Source organism: Ctenopharyngodon idella, chromosome 14 (genome assembly GCF_019924925.1).
Source record: "Ctenopharyngodon idella isolate HZGC_01 chromosome 14, HZGC01, whole genome shotgun sequence".
Classification (NCBI taxonomy): domain Eukaryota; kingdom Metazoa; phylum Chordata; class Actinopteri; order Cypriniformes; family Xenocyprididae; genus Ctenopharyngodon; species Ctenopharyngodon idella.
The window spans coordinates 1,094,036-1,116,711 of record NC_067233.1 but is presented as its reverse complement, the minus strand read 5'-3'; the positions used below and the strand labels follow the sequence as shown (position 1 = coordinate 1,116,711).

General features: G+C 39.7%; 1 protein-coding gene across 1 annotated transcript in view; it reads left to right on the top strand.

Moving 5' to 3' along the window:
• The window catches only part of LOC127525781 (uncharacterized), a 231,807-nt gene that overhangs the window by 8,302 nt on the left and 200,829 nt on the right, over positions 1-22,676 (top strand). Inside the window, exons 2-8 of the mRNA XM_051918719.1 lie at positions 5,230-5,369; positions 6,391-6,495; positions 13,543-13,647; positions 14,850-14,934; positions 15,231-15,426; positions 15,517-17,347; positions 20,846-21,016. Coding sequence (XP_051774679.1) covers positions 5,311-5,369; positions 6,391-6,495; positions 13,543-13,647; positions 14,850-14,934; positions 15,231-15,426; positions 15,517-17,347; positions 20,846-21,016 — 2,552 coding nt within the window. The 5' untranslated portion in view covers positions 5,230-5,310. The remainder of the gene's footprint in view (positions 1-5,229; positions 5,370-6,390; positions 6,496-13,542; positions 13,648-14,849; positions 14,935-15,230; positions 15,427-15,516; positions 17,348-20,845; positions 21,017-22,676) is intronic.

Below are 22,676 nucleotides of genomic sequence, written 5' to 3'. Positions count from 1 at the left end.
TTATTTAAATAAATTTAAATAAATATAAATTAGATGGAGTTTTTTTAAGCAAATCTCCTCTCATTGTTACATCTGTCAAAATACTAGAGTTATAGTTAATACTATAGTGTTTTTGAACCATACTATAGTAAATTGTAGTATACTGTATATATTATAGTATTTACAACACTTTGTTAATGAATGCTTCAGCATACTGTAGTATTAACTATAGTGAACTGATAAACTGTAATAAATACTGTAGTACACTTTAGTTTTTACTACAGTAAACTGTAGTGTATTGTAGTATAATATACCCTATAGTTGTAGAAGTATTGGGTAAAGTAATTTGTTTATATTACTATAGTTGTTATATTACCACAGTAACTATAGAATTACCACAACAAATTAATTCAAGTACTTTACTATAGTATGGTTCAGAATTACTATAGTATATTTTCATGTGGGGCAGATAGTGTGGAAGGTTGTAACAACAGAACTCTTTGTGTTTGACATTAACTCATAATCTGTGATTGTGAAGCACACGTACAAGAGAGTTTTATTTGTAGACAAATGTGGCTATCGTGAATCAAAGTTTAGAGCCCTAGTACAAACAACACTGAGTTACTGATGCTCAGACAAAAAGTGTTACTAATAATTGGCAGGATTTTCATAATAATATAGGAATATTGATATATAATTTCTTTCTCTGTTCACTTGTGTCTCTCAAAGGTCATGAATGAAATCGATGCTTCGTAACAGAAAGTCATATTTTGACCCCAATTTGATTTATGACAAACTATTTGAAAATGAGTCAGATTTAAGTGATAAAATGATGCTGGTTTCTCAAACATCAGTGAACATTAGAACAACAACATCATTTAATGTCTTTCTTCAGATGACGAAGAGCCTCTTTTACCACAGACTGAATCACGTGACAGACAGTGATCAGGAGCACAGGTGAGTCTCAAACCGAAAGTGTTTCAGAGACTTCTGGATTCTGTTCCTGCAGGACAAGACCGTCTGTGCTGCTGAAGTAAGCTTTAATACTGACACGATTACAGTTATTTGAGGGAATATGAACGGATTTCATATGAGTTTGTGTAATAATGATTATTAACATGTTCAGTTATAGCCTAACATAAGTTATAACTTGTTGTAAAAGAATAACAAACGATCAAGAAACAGCCGGGAATTACTAAAACAAACAGTTTTATTGACTTTAGTTTTGTAGAAATTAATAATGTTTTTTATAAAAAGGTTTATTTCCAGTTTTAGGATGTTGTTTTGTGAAAATGTGAAGTCGAAAGTATTTTTTGGACAATCCAGTTTTTCCAGTTAGAGAATGTTTTGAATCAGGGCCAGAGTTTGGAGATTTTGTTTCAGGAGGCGGAGCATATATGAATATTCATGAGATTCCCGGAGGTCCGACCTCGGTATTTTTCCGAGTTGTACCTATATAATTAAGGTTGTGAAATAATCACCTAATATAACATTAACTGTAATTTAGTGCTGTAAGGATATTACACAGCACCAGATCTTCTCATCTGAGCCTCAGCGGTCTGACGTCACTGTCAGAATATCTGAGATGACCAATCAAATCAAAGTAGGCGGAGTTTATGTTCACAGAAGCTGTTGAGCGCGAATTCCAGCGACGCTTCGGTTAACGGTCATAAAGTGCGAGATGAGATGTAAGTAGATAAACTAAACATTTCATATTTGACAGCTGTTTTAGGATAGAAATGTTAAACTACCGACAAAAATAATCAGGGACACAAACTAATGAACTTTTGTCTGATTTCGCCATTTTGAATTGCCGAGGAGAGAGAGCAGGTGTTGACAAATAATCTACTGACATGGTTTTAAAGCTATTATTATACAGTTTTTTGGCATTCAGACGTCTTGAAGTGCACATAGATCAGAGAAATCAGATCTTCTTGGTAAGCATATGCCCCTCAATCCCTCCTAACTGGCCCTCTGTGATTATAAAACCCTGCCTAAAGCCGGCTGCACACTGTGCGATTTATAACAGTCCTTTACGACTGTTGCTTGTCAGACTGTACGAACATGATCCTCATGTCACACTGTGGGATCTCAGCTGTCATTATGTCAGACTGTACGACAGTCAAGACGCGTTAAAAACTCGTCCGGAGTTTAACATCATCAACCCACACGCGTTCGGTGACTGTGAGCTGAAATAGTGTCTAACAAACACATCTCTAGCGTTAATTCTGATCACGGCTTGAATTGTCTTGAAAAACGAAGACAATTTGACGTGTGTCGTAGGAGAAGTTACACTGGAGGATTGTGCGCCAAATAATTGACACTGCCAGAATTTCGTCAGAGGAAAAATTTGATCGTCTGTGAACATGTCAAACTAGCGATCAAAGACTACAGATTTTAGCCTAGAATTATAGGAATCTTTTAGGATTCTCAAAATTTGTCTCAAACAACCAAATCGTGGCCAAAATCGCACAGTGTGCACCAGCCTTAAAGGGTTAGTTCACCCAAAAATGAAAATAATGTCATTAATTACTCACGCTCATGTCGTTCCACACCCGTAAGACCTTCGTTAATCTTCGGAACGCAAATTGAGATATTTTTGTTGAAATCCGATGGCTCAGTGAGGCCTTCATAGGAAGCAATGACATTTCCTCTCTCAAGATCCATTAATGTACTAAAAACATATTTAAATCAGTTCATGTGAGTACAGTGGTTCAATATTAATACTATAAAGCCACAAAAATATTTTTGGTGTGCCAAAAAAAACAAAATAACGACTTATATAGTGATGGCCGATTTCAAAACACTGCTTCATGAAGCTTCGGAGCGTTATGAATCAGCGTGTCGAATCAGCGGTTCGGAGCGCCAAAGTCACGTGATTTCAGCGGTTTGACACGCGATCCGAATCATGATTCGACACAAAAGGTTCATAACGCTCCGAAGCTTCATGAAGCAGTGTTTTGAAATCGGCCATCACTATATAAGTCGTTATTTTGGGGTTTTTTTGGCGCACCAAAAATATTCTCGTGGCTTTATAATATTAATATTGAACCACTGTACTCACATGAACTGATTTAAATATGTTTTTAGTACATTAATGGATCTTGAGAGAGGAAATGTCATTGCTTCCTATGAAGGCTTCACTGAGCCATCGGATTTCATCAAAAATATCTCAATTTGTGTTCTGAAGATTAACGAAGGTCTTACGGGTGTGGAACGACATGATGGTGAGGAATTAATGACAGAATTTTCATTTTTGGGTGAACTAACTCTTTAAGGTATGGGATCAATTTCCAGTCAAATGTATTGCAGTTGCGGATAAAAAAATAATATGCATGAATCAAAAATTGAAAACATGAATTAAAAATTATGTTGCACAAAACTGAAAAATAAATAAATTGAAAAACAGGCTAAGCATGAATAAAAGAACAAACAAAAAAAAACATTAAACTGAAACATGGATTCAAAGTTATCCAAATTGCACACAAATCATGTTTTCTGCTCATATTTTCAAAAAACTGCTAAAAACATATCTTTTTCATCAACACTTGACCCAGTAATATTAGCACTTACTTTATGTCTTTCTTTTTTTCCTATTTCTATTCTCGCTCTCCATCTATTTGTATATTTTAAAAAATAATAATTCCTTGCTACGAGCACTTTGCTGGTGAAACTGGGACTTGACACGGCACTTGTGTACTGTTGCACTCATGTTGATTTGATTTCTTCTTTGATTGATTCTCATTTGTAAGTCGCTTTGGATAAAAGCATCTGCTAAATCACTAAATGTAAATGTATGTATATTTTCATTTTTTGTATGCTTATGCTGTTTTCCCCTTCACTCTTGTTTCCACATTTTGCACTTGCTTTTCCCAATGTTGCAGTTTGACTTTCATGTACAGGGTTTTTCCTGTGTCAGAAATGGTCTTCGGCGGTAAACAAACACGGTCATCCACACACACAGTAAAGTACCCGACCCATGTGAACTGTGAGCCCAGTACTGACAATACATCCAAAATAAATGCAAAGAAACCATTTGTAATATTGACTTATCCTATTTATTCATGAAATAAAACATAATCACTGTCAGGACAGATCATAAAACAAAGTGCTCAGAACTATTTCATATGTAATATGTAAATTTATACATAAAAAGTCATTGTAAATTTGAAAAGTTAGTAATAAAATGAACAACAAAGTAACACGTTACACCTACATAGATAAAGTGACAGGTCTAGCTATTATTTTGCAGTTACACTCCAAGACTTAATGCACAGATCATTTGACAGACAGTATCAGATTGTTTTGTTCTGTCCATTGCTGTTTATCACTGTCAATCATATTCAATCGTGCAATCCAGAAACTTTGCAATGTGTAGTTAGCAGCATGAAAACATATATTATATACAGAAAGTGAGCAAAGATCGGTGCCATTATAATCACTGAAGCTGTCAATCACAACGTGAGGTACACAAAGCTGCAAAAACTCCCGTATAAACAAATAAACCAACGTCACGAGGGGGCATGCCCTGGGACCCTGTTAAACGGTTCACACTTCAACCCTCCAATGTTTAAACCCAAACTACGCCCTTGTAAGCGAGGAAGACAACCAATGCCCCATAACCTCTCTTAGATCTCTAAGCGAAATAAGATCCATTTCCACCAATCATCCTCTTCAAAAGTTTACACCCCCTGACTCAAACACATGTAAACTTATGAACTGGATCTTTTGTGTAAATTCAGTTATTCATTTTGTCTTTTGGTCTATATTTAAACATCTGTTATGTGAAATAGTTTATAGCAGTAATAAATAAAAACAAAATGCATATGTTATAATCCCTCCTTTTTTAAATTATTAACATTTTGATTATGCAAAGCTGGCTTCAACTGTACATGTATTTAAATACTTTTGGTACTATAAACTATCCTAGAAGTTTCTTTTTCTTGCAAAACATATTAAAAATCCTTTAAATTCATGTTATTTAAATGTAATAAAATGTCATCATGAATCGAATCGAGTCTGACCAACACTTCAATATAATGCTTCGATATAGACATTAATGTTAAAAAACTTTTTTTTTTTTTAATGTTCACTACAATGAACACCATGATAAAGCAACACAAACATCTTCATGTTTTAACTTTTTAACTTGTTTTACCTCAACATTCATCATTAGTTCTTATTTTTCATCATCATTTATCCCTCTGAAGTATCCTGATATTAATCTCAGTGACTCATTGTCATGTCCAGGTCATGCTGAGCATCTGATGGTCTTCAGCGACACAGAGATACCAGAGCTGAGCTGTTTTCAGTGTCAGTTTATCTGCAGTAATGTCAGACGAGCGAGGAAAGGACTCTCTCTCTAAGATGAGTCTCTCAGAGGAACAGAGGTAAGACTGCGTCTGTTTTCACACAATCATTTAAAACTCTACTGGAGTTTCAGGTTTGTCCTGTAAAGAACAGCCTGATCAACAAGGAGTGTTTTCTCTCACCATTGACATGTCTAATGCTGTGCAAAACAATTCACAACTTCCTATGAATGTTTCTAGATTGTCACAGGTTAAAAATGTCTTGAAACTGGTTTCATATTTAATTTACAGGAACATTTATCACAGTTAAACATGTTTAATGTACCATATATGTAAAGTCCTGTATAAACCCTGATTAAAGTATATTGCATTATGGTTTAAAGGTGCTCGTTTAGTGGACAGTAAATGTAAATAATGTGTAAACCTTAATTAGAACAAGTCAAATATACATGTCAAACAGGGCTTTATAGACAATGTCACAGTTAATAACTAACTAACGTACAGAGCTTCTACATGACTGTAGATGTTTTTGGACTGTGAGCAATTTTTATTAGTAGTATTTAGCGGTCTAATAGTAGTAAGTAAAAATAGCACAGAAATCTGACAGCCGCGAGAGGTGTGTGTGCGCTTTGGCTGACTGAAGACTGTGTCTCAGTAGTTTTTTCTCCCTAGGACATAGCATTTTACCGTAATGTTCTTGCCTACCTGTGTCCAAGTAATTGGAATATTTCCATTCTGCAAAATAGCCACTCACTTCTGCCGCCATCTTCAGACAGTGACTATGCAGCCAACTGGTGCGAAGTTGCGAACTCACGCACAACTGCACTACAGCTAAAGATTTTAAAGAGGCAGTGTTCACTTTTACCTTTAGACGACAAATTTATGTTTTAAATTCAATATTGATTTATACAGAACTGTTGAACTAATTTACAGTATGTAATGCAAGTACATTATAAGTAACTGTAATTAAACTACCTAAAAATGAACAGTAATCCCTTACTTTACTTTTTCAGTGGATAAGTAATTTAATTACAGTAACGCGTTACACCCAACACTGGTCCTGTAGTAAAGTGTTTTATCTTTCTGCTCTTTGTGTCATTAGTGAAAGATCAGACTCACATGTGTCCAGCTCTGTGTCTGTGAAGAGTGACCGGTCAAAAGGTGAAGTACCAAAATTCAGTGAGAGAAAACCATCAACTAACAAAAGGTATTTCATGTGTTGTTGTTGTTTTTTTTTTTTTTTGTAATACCCATTTAATTTTGGTGTGCCATCGGCTACTGAAAGGAATTTCATGTGTTTTGTGTTACAGCATTGCATTAACCTTTAAGATAAAGATAAGATAAATGTGATGGAAATAAAACAATAATTCAGAGAACACAGTGTCTGCTTGTAATGAAGGGTCGGCAGAATGGGGATCCATTTGCAGCTTTATTTAGATTAAACACCAAGGCAGACAGGGGCAATGGCAAAGACATAAACAGGAACAGGCAATGGTCGAGGCAGGCGGCAGACAAACAGTATCGGGTCACAGGCGGAGATCAGGGCAGGCGGCAAGCAAACACAGTCCAGTATACAGGCAAGGTTCAGGGCAGGCAGCAGAGAATCACAACGGGTAAACAGTCCAACAGTAACAGAATAAACAATCCACAAGAAAACGCTCAGAAATGATCACCGGGGCAAATCAAGACTTCGCGGTGAGTGTGTGTGTGGCTTAAATAGTGTGAGCGTGATTGGGTGCAGGTGTGTGCGCAATCAGTCCCAGGAATGAGGGCCTATGGGAAACGTAGTCGGAATGGGAACAGTCAATATTCGGGTGATGGCTCCCTCCGGTGGTGCGGAGGAGGAGGCGAGGGAGCCACATTCGTGACAGAGCCCCCCCCCCGCGAGCGGCTCCAGACGCGAGGAAGCGGGCGCCGGGGTCTACCACGTGGTTGAGGGGCCTGTCTCTCCGGATGCGCTCGATGAAACTCGTCCACGAGTGATGGGTCCAGGATGTCATCCGCATTGACCCAGGATCGCTCCTCCGGGCCGTACCCCTCCCAGTCGACTAGGTATTGTAGTCTTCTACCCCGGCGCCGGGAATCGAGTAACTCTCGAACCTGATAGGCTTCCTCGCCTTCGATCATCAAGGGCGGGGGGTCGTGGGCCTCGGCTCCCTCCAGCTCTCCTCTCGGACCACCAGAGGGTTTCAGCAGCGACACATGGAAAGTGGGAGAAACACGGTAGTTAGCAGGTAAGTCAAGACGAAATGATACGGGGTAATTTGTTTAGTAATTTGGAAAGGCCCTACAAACCTGGGACTGAGTTTTTTGCATGGGAGTCTTAGGCGCAGATCCCACGTTGACAGCCAGACCCACTGCCCCACGACGTATTCAGGGTTGGGGCGACGATGTCGATTGGCCTGTATTTCTTGTCTTCTCACAGCACGTTGAAGGTGATGATGGGCCAGGTCCCAGGTCTCCTCGCTTCGCTGCAACCACTCGGTTACCGATGGCAGGTTGGACGGTTCCCCGGACCAGGGAAAGAGGCGGTTGAAAGCCCAGGACGCACTGGAAGGGTGTAACACCAGTGGCAGGTTTCCGCAGAGAGTTTTGAGCATACTCGGCCCACAACAGGTAACGGCTCCACTCTGATTGATTCCGCTGACAGTATGTGCGTAAGAATCTGGTGAGTTCTTGATTCATGCGTTCGGTCTGTCCGTTGGATTCTGGGTGGTATCCTGAGGTGAGGCTGATGTTGATGTTTAACTGTTTAAAGAAGGCTGTCCATACCCGGGATGTGAACTGTGGGCCTCTGTCAGACACGATGTCCTCTGGCAGACCGTAGAAACGGAAGACGAAGTTGCATAGGGTCTCTGCTGTCTCGAACGCCGTGCAGTGGTATGAGTCGGCATGCCTTGGAGAAACGGTCGATTACTGTGAGGATCGTGGTGTGGCCACGGGATTCAGGGAGATCGGTGACGAAGTCGATGGCTATGTGGGACCAGGGGCGTTGTGGAATGGGCAGCGGTTGTAATAGTCCTGCTGGGGCTTGGTGTGGAGTTTTGGAAGTTTGACAGTCTGTGCACTGGTTGATGAATTGGGTGGTGTCTGCTACCATGGTGTCCCACCAGAACCGGTTCTGTAATAGATGTAGGGTGGCAGTAATGCCTGGATGGCCTGAGCTGGGGAAATCGTGAACTTGATGAAGCAGTTTATTGCGGAGGTACACCGGGACAAAAGTGCGGTTAGGTGGACTGGTTGGTGGTGGTGTGGTGTGTTCGTTGGCTTGTGAGATTTCGGTCATGATTTCCCACTGGACTGGGGCAAGCAGCAGTTTGGCAGGGATGATGCTCTCCTCACTCTCCGTCCGCTCCACCACCTCTGCCTGGCGAGATAATGCGTCTGCTTTAGCGTTCTTTGAGCCGGGTCTGTAAGTTACTGTGAACTGGAAACGGGTGAAAAACATGGCCTATCTTGCCTGCCGAGGGTTCAGACGCTTAGCAGACCGGAGGTATTCCAGGTTTTTGTGATCTGTGAGCATGGTGAATGGATGTTGTGCTCCCTCCAGCCAGTGGCGCCACTCCTCCAACGTCGCCTTCATAGCCAGCAGCTCCTGGTTGCCTACATCATAATTGCGCTCTGCTGCCGACAACTTTCTGGAGTAGAACGCACATGGGTACATTTTTGCTGGATTACCTTGGCGTTGTGAGAGTATAGCCCCAATGCCCGTGCTGGAGGCGTCGACCTCGACCACGAATGGGAGTTCTGGGTCTGGGTGGCGGAGAATGGGTGCAGAGGTGAACCGCTCCTTCAGAGCTTGAAAAGCGTGCACTGCTTCGTGGGTCCAGGAGAGGCGTGTGGTTTGTCGCTTAGTCATGGAAGTTAGAGGCGCCGCAATACCACTGAAGTTTCGAATGAATCGCCTGTAGAAGTTGGCGAACCCCAGGAATCGTTGCAGTTCTTTCAGCGTGTGTGGTTGCGGCCACTCCAGCACCGCCTTTACTTTGCTGTCGTCCATCGCCACCCCCTCCTGACTGATGACATAACCCAGAAATGAAGTAGAAGTACGATGGAACTCACATTTCTCCGCTTTGGCATACAATTTGTGCTGGATGAGCCGCTGCAGAACGGCCCGGACATGTTGGACGTGTTCTTCGAAGGTTTTGGAATATATGAGGATGTCGTCGATGTAGACGATGACCCAGCGATTAAGCATATCACGAAAGACGTCATTGATGAATGATTGGAAGACGGAAGGACTGTTGGACAGCCCGAACGGCATGACAAGGGTCTCATAGTGGCCGGTGGCAGTGGAGAAGGCCGTCTTCCACTCGTCACCCTCTCTGATGCGAATCAGGTTGTAAGCGCACCGGAGGTCTAGTTTAGTGAAGTGCTTGGCTTGCCTTAGCTGTTCCATGGCTGCGGGGACCAATGGCAGAGGGTAACGAAACTTAACTGTGATATCGTTCAGTCCACGGTAGTCTATGCAGGGTCGAAGACTGCCGTCCTTCTTTTTGACGAAGAAGAAGCCAGATGCTGCCGGAGATGTCGAGGGTCGGATGAACCCCTTGGCCAGTTCTTCCTCAATGTATGCTTTCATAGCTGCTGATTCTGGTTGAGACAGGGGAAATATTCTGCCCTTGGGGGGCGTGGTATCTGGAAGCAGATCGATGGCGCAGTCACTGGAACGGTGAGGAGGTAATTCGGTTGACTTGCTTTTGCTGAATGCAACCGCCAGATCGGCATACTCAGCGGGAATGTCGGGCTCGTCAGGGTTGGGCTCGTGAACTGAGACGGCCTGGACTGGTATGGGAGTGATCTGTTTCAGACAGCGCTCGTGACAGATGGCGTCCCACTGAACGATCTGGCCCTCCTTCCAGGAAATGAGCGGGTTATGAGTTCTGAGCCATGGGAGACCAAGGATAACTGGATTGTTGGGTGAGTGAATTACGTAAAATCGGATGTGTTCTTGGTGAAGTACTCCCACTTGCAGTGTGAGTTCAGCGGTGATGTGCGCTATCCTTCCTCCTCCGATGGGTCTTCCATCTAGCGCCTCCACTGCCAATGGAGAATTGCAGTCCGTTAATGCGATGTTGTGTTCATGGATGAATGTGTCTGACATGAAGTTACCCGCAGCCCCAGAGTCCAAAAATGCGTGCGTAGTTATACATAGATCATTCACTGTAACTTGAATGGGTATTTTGAGGCAGTTGAAGGGATAGTCGGTGGAGAGTGGAGGACTCACCGCTTTCGGGTTGGATGGATTGGGTCGGATGGGGCAGTTGATCCTGACGTGGCCTGCTTGGCCGCAATACAAACACAAATGAAGCTGTCGTCTCCTCTCCCTCTCCTCTGGACGAAGCGGGGTGTATCCGAGTTGCATGGGTTCAGACGTAGGAGTGGTCAGAGTGGGCAGACGGGTTGAGCGTCGAGACCGGAGGAGATTATCGATGTGAATGGCCAGCTCAATGAAGTTGTTGAGTGATTTTCCCTCGTCGCGGCACGCGAGCTCGGCTTGAAGCTCTAATGACAGTCCCTTGCGAAACAACAGTTTCAGCGTGTCTTCGACCCAGTTTGTTTGTGCGGCGAGGGTTCGGAAGCTGAGAGCGTATTCGGCGGCTGTGTTGTTACCTTGACACAGCGACAGCAGTTGATCTCCCGCGCTCTTGCCTCCCTCAGGATGGTTGAAGACCTCTTTGAGGTTTTGCAGGAAGGCCGAGAAGGTGGGAAATACAGATCCATCCTCTCTCCATACAGCCGTGGCCCAATCCAGCGCTCGTCCCGTCAACAGAGAGCAGACCAAGGAAATCCGACTGGACTCGGTGGGATAGAGAGTGGGTTGTTGGTTGATGAACAGCGAGCATTGTAGAAGAAAACCCTTATATCTCGCGGGGGTTCCGTCAAACTTCTCCGGGAGTGCGAGGCGTGGATTTACGGCGGGAACGGCCGTGAAGGCCTGGCTGGCGGGAGTCGCTGGCGGCGGCGTGGTGGCCTCGGCGGCGTCGAATCGAAGACTCTGTAGAGTTCTCACCAGCTCCTCGGTAAGAGAAGTCAATCGATTCAGTTGGTGTTGATGTACCGCGAGCTGGTTGGCCTGGGCGGACAGCTCGGTGGAGATCTGCATGATTGCTGCTGGATCGCTGTTTGGCGAAGTCTTCTGTAATGAAGGGTCAGCAGAATGGGGATCCATTTGCAGCTTTATTTAGATTAAACACCAAGGCAGACAGGGGCAATGGCAAAGACATAAACAGGAACAGGCAATGGTCGAGGCAGGCGGCAGACAAACAGTATCGGGTCACAGGCGGAGATCAGGGCAGGCGGCAAGCAAACACAGTCCAGTATACAGGCAAGGTTCAGGGCAGGCAGCAGAGAATCACAACGGGTAAACAGTCCAACAGTAACAGAATAAACAATCCACAAGAAAACACTCAGAAATGATCACCGGGGCAAATCAAGACTTCGCGGTGAGTGTGTGTGTGTGTGTGGCTTAAATAGTGTGAGCGTGATGGGGTGCAGGTGTGTGCGCAATCAGTCCCAGGAATGAGGGCCTATGGGAAGCGTAGTCCGAATGGGAACAGTCAATATTCGGGTGATGGCTCCCTCCGGTGGTGCGGAGGAGGAGGCGAGGGAGCCACATTCGTGACACTGCTAGTCTGCTTTCCTCTTTATTGAACTCAGTCTGGAGCATCTTTACAGTTATACAATTACAAGGAGGCATAAATTTAATTACTTTTAATTTAATTATAAATGTATAACAAACAAACTTTATAAAATCAATCCTGTGGTTGGTGCAAAACGTTTGAAAATAGCTGGGATCATCTTATTTACACACGCTGGCGAATAGGGCACTCCAGGCTAACCCATATGTTTCTGTTAATGGGTGAAGATCCTCCTTTATCCCAGAATCCATTATCACTGAAGCATATTTTGATGGATTGTGTTAGTTTGAAATCTGTTAGATCTCTTTATTTTTCTGTTGACTTTTATGAAAAGATTTTTAATGAAGTAATGCCTGATTTAGTTGTAGAATTTTTATCTAGGATTAAATTTAAAAATCAAATTTTTTTTTTTTTTCCTTTATTAAAAAAATAAAAAATCTCGTTCTCACCATGAATATAGCCGAGGTAGCTCGCATGGCGTTAAATCATAAACAAACAAACTTTTAATTAAATTACTTATTTAATCACTGTTTACAACATTAAACCTTTTCACATGAAACCTGAAGTATCTCCTGTAGTAAAGTGTTTTATCTTTCTGCTCTTTGTGTCATTAGTGTAAGATCAGACTCACATGTGTCCAGCTCTGTGTCTGTGAAGAGTGACTGGTCAAAAGGTGAAGTACCAAAATTCAGTGAGAGAAAACCATCAACTAACAAAAGGTATTTCATGTGTTTCTTGTAATACCCATTTAATTTTGGTGTGTCATCAGCTGCTAAAAAGCATTTCATGTGTTTTGTGTTACAGCATTGCATTAGCTAAGATAAATGTGATGGAAATTAAAGGATTAGTTCACTTTCAAATGAAAATTAGCCCAAGCTTTACTCACCCTCAAGCCATCCTAGGTGTATATGACTTTCTTCTTTCTGATGAACACAATCAGAGAAATATATTATTAAATATCCTGACGCATCAGAGCTTTATAATGGCAGTGAACAGGACCAACGAGTATGAGCTGAAGAAAGTGTCTCCATCCACATCCATACATCATAAACGCATCGCTTCACTTCAGAAGGCCTTTATTACCCCCTAAGGCGTGTGGAGTATGTTTATGATGGATGAATGTGGATGGAGACACTTTCTTCAGCTCATACTCGTTGATCCTGTTCACTGCCATTATAAAGCTCTGATGCGTCAGGATATTTAATAATATTTTTCTCTGATTGTGTTCATCAGAAAGAAGAAAGTCATATACACCTAGGATGGCTTGAGGGTGAGTAAAGCTTGGGCTAATTTTCATTTGAAAGTGAACTAATCCTTTAAATAAAACAATAATTCAGAGAACACAGTGTCTACTAGTCTGCTTTCCTCTTTATTGAACTCAGTCTGGAGCATCTTTACAGTAATACAATAACAAGGAGGCATAAATTCACCATGGAAAATAGATCTTACAACCCAAACATGAATTATGTCCTTCCATCCATCTTCAGTCATAGATAGACAAAAGTGTGTCTATACTGCATTTAATTACTATTTGCAACATTAAACCCTTTCAAATGAGACTGAAGTATTTCCTGTAGTAAAGTGTTTTATCTTTCTGCTCTTTGTGTCATTAGTGTAAGATCAGACTCACATGTGTCCAGCTCTGTGTCTGTGAAGAGTGACTGGTCAAAAGGTGAAGTACCAAAATTCAGTGAGAGAAAACCATCAACTATCAGAAGGTATTTCATGTGTTTTTTATTGTTGGACACACATAGACTGTGTGAATAGACTGAATATTTTCATCAAATATTTATTATGAAACTGTATCATTCAAATATCATTCCAATTTATAATCAGCAGTGCTATAAAAACCTAAAGGGAGCATCAGCAAAAGGATTGAAATGATTTGATTTTAATTATAATTCTGTTTCTTGTAATACCCATTTATTTTAGTGTGCTGACATAACTGCTGCACAACATATTAAAATACCTATTGTTAATGCAGAATTCACTATATATACTAAAATAGATCTCACACTTTAACAGCGTAAACTTTAAATATCATAATATATGCTTTCTTTTTCACTGTTAAAGTTGGGGTAAACCATTTTTCAAAAACACTGTTGGACATTGTTGATATTTGAAATCAACCCAAACAAACACCCCTCTCTTCATCACCCCGCCTCCAAAACTTACCCTCCAATCCTAACCACCCTGCTCTGAGTCGGTCTCTAACCCCGATCGCTGCTGGCAGGCGAGGAGAGAGCACTAACAATGACACTAAACACCTCATTCTCTAGCGGTCATCAGTGTGCAGTGGTTTACCTGCACAACTCTCACTAACTGGCCTCTGTTACACACGCAATGCAAGAGTGAATGTCTGTTTATCACAGCTGACGCGCAACAAAATAATGCTTCACGAAAAATAAAGCGCAGATGATGAAAGAAAGACAAGGAAGCACAAAAAATTAACATACAGTACACAAGAGTAAATATAGGCAAGAGTTTGTTAATGTTGTTAATCGCCAACAGCACAGCAGCTCCAGACACTCAAACCCAGTGTTACTCACATGTGAAGCAGAATCAAATCAGCCTCTGCATCTGTTTTCAGGCCTTTTCTCTTAGCTCTCTCCAGAGCTGGAAAGCTTTTCTAATATTATTGCGGGTCCTAAAGCGCTTGCCCAGTCATAAACCTTCATTCCAGTGATATTCTTTATTGTGTCTCATCTCTCTCTCTGCAGTCTTTCTTCAAATCTCCCTCTTGCTCGTTCTCTCTCTTTGACCGTCATACGCCCCCTAATGCTGCTTGGCTGCACGTTTGCTGTTTGTGTCGGCCCGAATAACTTCCAAACAGTGTTTTTGAAATATGGCTTATCCCACCTTTAAAAACAATAATAATATTTTGCCTGAAAATGCAGTATTTTATTTTATTGTCTAACAGGCTTCAATATGAGACGTTAGACTCAGACATTCAGACTCACAGGAACCACAAGAGTTTCAAAGACAATCTCCTGTGGATCTTCCAGGTAGGAAAACACATTTTCATAAAGGTTAAAAAACTAAAACAAACAGGTTACTGAACATTTCTTGCACAAATACAAGAACAGAAATTTGAAGAACCCATAAATAATAATCAAAATGTAAGAAAAATGTGTTGTTTTTGTGTGTTAAAAATTATAGCTAATTCATTTTTGGTTTTTTAACTGGTTTCTTTTACAAATATTTTTAATATCTAAATAAATAAATATTTTTGACCAAATATGGATGTGGATCTGGTTAAATTGTGTTGTTCTGTATCTTTTTTTTCTTACTTTGTTTGTAGGATCTTGAGAGCAAAATAATCACGTTTCTGAAGAATGAACTTGAAAAGTTTAAGAAAATATTACAAAAAGAGAACACACAACACTTTGTGAAGGACTTTAATGAGAATAGATGCAGTACCAAAGCAGCAGCTCTTGATCTCACACTACATTACCTGAGAGAGATGAAGCAAGATGAAGCTGCTGATGCTCTAGAAGGTCAGAGACTCATGATCATCTGATTGACACTTATAAATGTAGGAGAGAAAATTAAGACTAAAACTATCTATTTTCTGTTCCTGTGTTTAGATGAGCTGCTCTTCATTCATCAGCTAAAATGTGGCCTAAAGAAGAAGTATCAATGTGTGTTCGAAGGAATTGCGAAGCAAGGTGACTCCACACTTCTGAATAACATCTACACAGATCTCTATATCACTCAGGGTGGCAGTGAACAGGTCAATACTGAACATGAGGTCAGACAGATTGAAGTTGCTTCCAGGCGTCATGAATCTCAAGAGATACAGGTTAAATGCACACAATTGTTTGAAGCACCTGAACAAGACGAGGAGATCCGAACTGTACTGACAAAAGGAGTCGCTGGCATCGGAAAATCAGTCTCTGTGCAAAAGTTTGTTCTGGACTGGGCTGAAGGAAAAGAAAATCAAGATATCAGCTTCATATTTCCTCTTCCATTCAGAGAGATGAACTTAAAGGAGAAAGAAAGACTAAGTTTGATGGACCTTATAACTCAGTTTTTCCCAGAGACAAAAGGACTGAACCTTACAAGAAGGAATCAATTCAAAGTCTTGTTCATTCTTGATGGATTGGACGAATGTCGTCTTCCTCTGAAGTTTGATCATAATGAGACGTGGCGTGATGTATCGTCACCAGCCTCTCTGGATGTTCTCCTAACAAACCTCATGAAGTTAAATCTGCTTCCTTCTGCTCTCATCTGGATCACCACCAGACCAACAGCTGCCAGTAAGATTCCTCCTGACTGTATCGACCGGCTGACAGAGATACGAGGATTCAGTGACGCTCAAAAGGAAGAGTACTTAAAGAAAAGATTCACGGATCAGAATCAGGCCAACACAATCATTGATCATGTTAAAAAATCAAAGAGTCTCTTTATCATGTGCCACATCCCAGTCTTCTGCTGGATTTCAGCCACTGTTCTCCAGAACATTCTGGAGGAGAAAAGAAATAATGATGTGAAAAACAATCAGGCTGATGAGATCTCTAAAACACAGCAGGAATCAAATACTGAAGACACTCCCAAGACTCTGACACAAATGTACACACACTTTCTCCGCTTTCAGATCCAGCAGAGCCGCAGAAAGTATGATGGAGAATACGCAGCAGATGTTTTCTGGGATAAAGACGCCATCCTTTCACTGGGAAAACTGGCATTTCATCAGCTGGAAAGAAACAACGTGATCTTCTATGACACAGACCTGGAAGCCTGTGGTATTGACGTCTATAAGGCATCAGTGTACTCAGGCATGTGTACCCAGATCTTTAAGGAGGAAACCGGGATCACTCTTGGTACCATGTACTGCTTTGTTCACTTGAGCATTCAAGAGTTTATTGCAGCCCTTTATGCACATCTGTTACTAGACATCAACAAGACAAGTGTGTTTGATCATGAGTCTACAGAACAGGAAAACAAAAATGAAACCATGATTGATTTTCTCAAGACTGCAGTGGACAAGGCGCTCAAGAGTGAGAATGGACACCTGGACCTTTTCCTTCGCTTCCTCCTCGGTCTGTCACTCCAGTCCAATCGACGACTCTTACGAGGTCTGTTAACACAGCAAGACGACAATGACCAGAGCAACAAGGGAATAGTTCAGTACATCAAGCAGAAATTAGAAGATAATGTGCCTGCAGAGAGATCCATCAATCTGTTTTACTGTCTGAATGAACTGAACGACCAAACTCTGGTGAAGGAGATTCAGACCCACCTTAGCAAAGGAAGCCTCTCATCTGGTGACCTTTCACCTGCCCAGTGGTCTGCTTTGGTCTTTGTGTTGTTGACATCAGAGGAAGAGCTGGAGGAGTTTGATCTTCAGAAATTCAAGAAATCAGACGAGTGTCTCATTAGATTATCGGCAGTCATCAAAACCTCCAGAAGAGCTCTGTAAGTCAGTTAATACGTTTAGTCATGTTTTTTGTCTCATATAGGGTATAACAGACTATTTAAAATACATATATTATCAGTTGTTACACTATATCTCCCAATAAAATGTTATTTTAAAAGCTTAATTTCATAATAGTTTTAGTTTTGTAGTTTTAATTTTGGGGGGCAAAACAATTTAATGCAATACATAGATCAGTGGTTCCCAACCTTTTCCAACTCACGGCCCACACATCCAAACACGTGTTATTGTGCTGGTACATTAAGGACTGCCATGGACCGATGACTCCTAAAGTTTTCGGATATTCTTCATATTATGTGTGGTGGTCAGTTTGCAGCAGTGACAAATTGTCTTTTCCAATAAATTCAAACATATTTTTTACCTTTTAAAAGCCATATTTTCAGTTATTATTAACTTATAAAATAAATATAAAAGACATACAGGGTCATTTTTGCCCCTTATCTTGAATTTTGGGGGCATTCTAAATGAATTTTTATAGACTAGATCAATCAGTGAAAATATGCACTCTAAATTCATATGCGCACTCATCTAACCTACTAGACTACATCATGTAGTGAATACACGCACTCTATGGGTGTGTTTTTGTTTCGTTTTTTGTAAAGTGAGGGACATACTCAATAATTTCAGATTGTTAAAACAACATTTAGATATCATTGTACGTATACGATATAGGCCTATGTTGCACACCCCTACGATGCAGCACTGGCCCGCAAGTGACAGTTCCGTCAGCTGTCCCAAGGGTCGTCTCCACGCTGGCCCCGGGTCATCGAGCAGTCCTTATTGTCGAGCCCTGATATATATATATATATATATATATATATATATATATATATATATATATATATATATATATATATATATATATATATATATATATATAAAATCTCAAAGCAAAAAAATGCAAAAGAAATGCTGCTATGAGTTCCGTCTTGGTGCTCTTTGGGTGCAAGGGATAGTTCAGCTCGTAAAATTGAGGATGGTCCAAGGCACTCGAATCTTATAGAAAAGTTTTTTAAAAAGCCTTTATTTCATCATGGCTAAATATTAAAACGGGTGACAAGTGCACAGTCTGCACACCTACGCATTGCTGCTGATTTTGCCTTCGTCAGGGTGTGAGTAACAAACACATTCAGAGTTCATTTTGAGCAGCAATTAATTAGTCTAATGACAATCACCTGTTGTGCTACACAGGACAAACAGAAAAGAGGAAGTTCGACGGTTACATAAATTAAATCAAACAAAGTATAGTCAATATAAATAAACAAAAGAAAAAATAAACAAATGATAATAATATATTGAATATTGACTCCACAACTCAGTATATATAATTGATAATGTACATAGTGTAACTTAAATTTCAACAGTGTCACAAATGTCACAAATCAATAATATACACAATGTAATTTATATTTCCCAAAAAAAAAAAAAAAAAATTAAACCTAAATAAAATAAAAATAAATATACAAATCAAACTCCACAAATCAATAATGTATATATTCGGTGATATACAGGTGCTGGTCATATAATTAGAATATCATCAAAAAGTTGATTTATTTCACTAATTCCATTCAAAAAGTGAAACTTGTATATTATATTCATTCATTACACACAGACTGATATATTTCAAATGTTTATTTCTTTTAATTTTGATGATTATAACTGAAAACTAAGGAAAATCCCAAATTCAGTATCTCAGAAAATTAGAATATTACTTAAGACCAATACAAAGAAAGGATTTTTAGAAATCTTGGCCAACTGAAAAGTATGAACATGAAAAGTATGAGCATGTACAGCACTCAATACTTAGTTGGGGCTCTATTTTTGCCTGAATTACTGCAGCAATGCGGCGTGGCATGGAGTTGATCAGTCTGTGGCATTGCTCAGGTGTTATAAGAGCCCAGGTTGCTCTGATAGCGGCCTTCAGCTCTTCTGCATTGTTGGGTCTGGCATATCACATCTTCCTCTTCACAATACCCCATAGATTTTCTATGGGGTTAAGGTCAGGCAAGTTTGCTGGCCAATTAAGAACAGGAATACCATGGTCCTTAAACCAGGTATTGGTAGCTTTGGCACTGTGTGCAGGTGCCAAGTCCTGTTGGAAAATGAAATCTGCATCTCCATAAAGTTGGTCAGCAGCAGGAAGCATGAAGTGCTCTAAAACTTCCTGGTATACGGCTGCGTTGACCTTGGACCTCAGAAAACACAGTGGACCAACACCAGCAGATGACATGGCACCCCAAACCATCACTGACTGTGGAAACTTTACACTGGACCTCAAGCAACGTGGATTGTGTGCCTCTCCTCTCTTCCTCCAGACTCTGGGACCCTGATTTCCAAAGGAAATGCAAAATTTACTTTCATCAGAGAACATAACTTTGGACCACTCAGCAACAGTCCAGTCCTTTTTGTCTTTAGCCCAGGCGAGACGCTTCTGTTGTTCAAGAGTGGCTTGATACAAGGAATGCGACAGCTGAAACCCATGTCTTGCATACGTCTGTGCGTAGTGGTTCTTGAAGCACTGACTCCAGCTGCAGTCCACTCTTTGTGAATCTCCCCCACATTTTTGAATGGGTTTTGTTTCACAATCCTCTCCAGGGTGCGGTTATCCCTATTGCTTATACACTTTTTTCTACCACATCTTTTCCTTCCCTTCGCCTCTCTATTAATGTGCTTGGACACAGAGCTCTGTGAACAGCCAGCCTCTTTTGCAATGACCTTTTGTGTCTTGCCCTCCTTGTGCAAGGTGTCAATGGTCGTCTTTTGGACAACTGTTAAGTCAGCAGTCTTCCCCATGATTGTGTAGCCTACAGAACTAGACTGAGAGACCATTTAAAGGCCTTTGCAGGTGTTTTGAGTTAATTAGCTGATTAGAGTGTGGCACCAGGTGTCTTTAATATTGAACCTTTTCACAATATTCTAATTTTCTGAGATACTGAATTTGGGATTTTCCTTAGTTGTCAGTTATAATCATCAAAATTAAAAGAAATAAACATTTGAAATATATCAGTCTGTGTGTAATGAATGAATATAATATACAAGTTTCACTTTTTGAATGGAATTAGTGAAATAAATCAACTTTTTGATGATATTCTAATTATATGACCAGCACCTGTACATAGTATAACATTCCGTTTCCAAAAAAAAAAAAAAATTCAAACCAGAATCAACAAAATACTATTTTCAGGTCTAACATCTTATTACAAAAAAGGTACAAAGTCTAATTCCCCATTTAAGCCTGGAAATTTAGTTGCTTTCAGTGTATATTATGTTATATATTTTATATAATATAATTGTGTATTATATATATATATATATATATATATATATATATATATATATATATATATATATATGTGTGTGTGTGTGTGTGTGTATTATTTATGTAAAATTAAATAATTAAATAATGGAAAATATATTTTATATTTGTATATAAAAAATGTTCCATCTAATTCTGTGATTGTAATTTATTTGTCTTGTAGGTTAAATAATTGTAACTTAACAGACAAAAGCTGTTCAGCTCTGGCTACAGTTCTTGGATCAGATACTACTCTGAAAGAGCTGAACATGAATAATAATAACCTTCATGATTCAGGAGTGAAGCAGCTCTGCACTGGACTGACGAATATAAAGTGTAAATTGGAGATATTGAGGTAAGTTGTGTTACAACAGAAGATATTTTTTTTTAGATTTTTTTACTTTTAAATATATTTCAATCATGACAACTCTCGGACTAGGTTTTAGCATGTTATTGAATATGGCAATGTGAAATTTGTGTCAGTGCTCAGCCTAGGCATGTGACGGTATCATATTTTCATGTTCCGATAATGGCTGAAGCTTTTATCACGGTATACGGTATTATCACGATATTTAAATAAGTTGCAAAAAAAGTGTTGTCATAGTATACCAGGTATAAGAACTCTTTTTCTTATAATAAAAAGAACTCTTTAAAGAACATTTAAATTCAATAACGCAATACACAAAAAATACACAAAAAAATATAAAGTAAAATGTTTCAAACAGATTAAAGTGCAAAAGAATTATAAAGAACAACAGGTAACACTTTATAATAAGGTCTCATTATTTAACGTTAGTTAATGCATTAACTAGGATTAAGAATGAGCATTAGCTACATTTGTTACAGAAGATTTTTTTTTTTTTGTTAATGTTAGTTAAAAAAAATACAACTGATCATTGTTAGTTTTAGCTCAGGCCCATTAAATAATAGTTACAACTTTTGATTTTAGTAATGATAAGAGATTTAGGTGATTTTAGTTGATTTTTTTTCTGGGATAAGTTACATTGGGTTCCTCAGAATGTATTATTTTTACCCAAAGAAGAAGGATTAATTCATCTTAAAAGTAGAACAGCAGCTTTTCATTTACAGTTTTTGCAAAGACTTCTTAATGGTTCAGTAACTTCCAGCTGGAAAGTAGTTGCGTGTAAAATATTACAAAATCATGGAAATTTGAAAATGGACAGAAATCTTTTCTTTATGGACTTGTCAAAGCTGAATATCAATGGAATGCCTTTTTTTATCAGGATGTTTTTAAAGTGTGAAATATGTTCAAATTACAAAGAGAAGGACATTTTAAATCTCTTCACTGGCTCCTAATATAATACTGCTAATGAATGGAGCACGCTTTGATTTAACACACAATGACTGTACAATTCCTGGACTCACTGAAACACTTGTGGCTTCCAGAATATGTACAACTGTTAGGGTTCGGAAAGAAGAGGATTCAATTTGCAGGGTAATACACAGTTTATTAGGGAAACAGATCAAGGAGTAACAAAATAGCAGCAAGGGCTAGACTGGATAATGCCCACAGTCAATGACGGCCTCAGGTAGCAAGACAAAGTCCATGGAACTGAAATGCCCAGCCAAGAGCAGTCTGAAGATGAGCACAATCCAGCAGCCAGGGAAACAGGGAGACTGGAGAGAAAATAAAAAAAGAAAAAGTAAAAGAAAAACTAAACTAAACTGATCTGAAGGCAAAAACCACAAGAGAAAAAATAAAATAAAACAAAGAATAAGTAACCAGGAAAAAAACTGTTATGCCAAGAAAAAAAAGAAAAGAAAAATTAAATCAAGTTGGTTAAAACTAAAAGTCAAAATAAAGCTAGAAATCAAACAGAGCTAAAAAACAGCATAGAAATAACTTGAAATTAGGCAAAAAAATAAATAAAATCAAACTGAAGGAAATAAAGCTTGACTAGAAAACTAGGAACGGCACAAAGAAAAGAAGACATGAACAACAAGACGCATTAACACGATCTGGCACGGAACAAAAAACACGAAGGGAATATAAA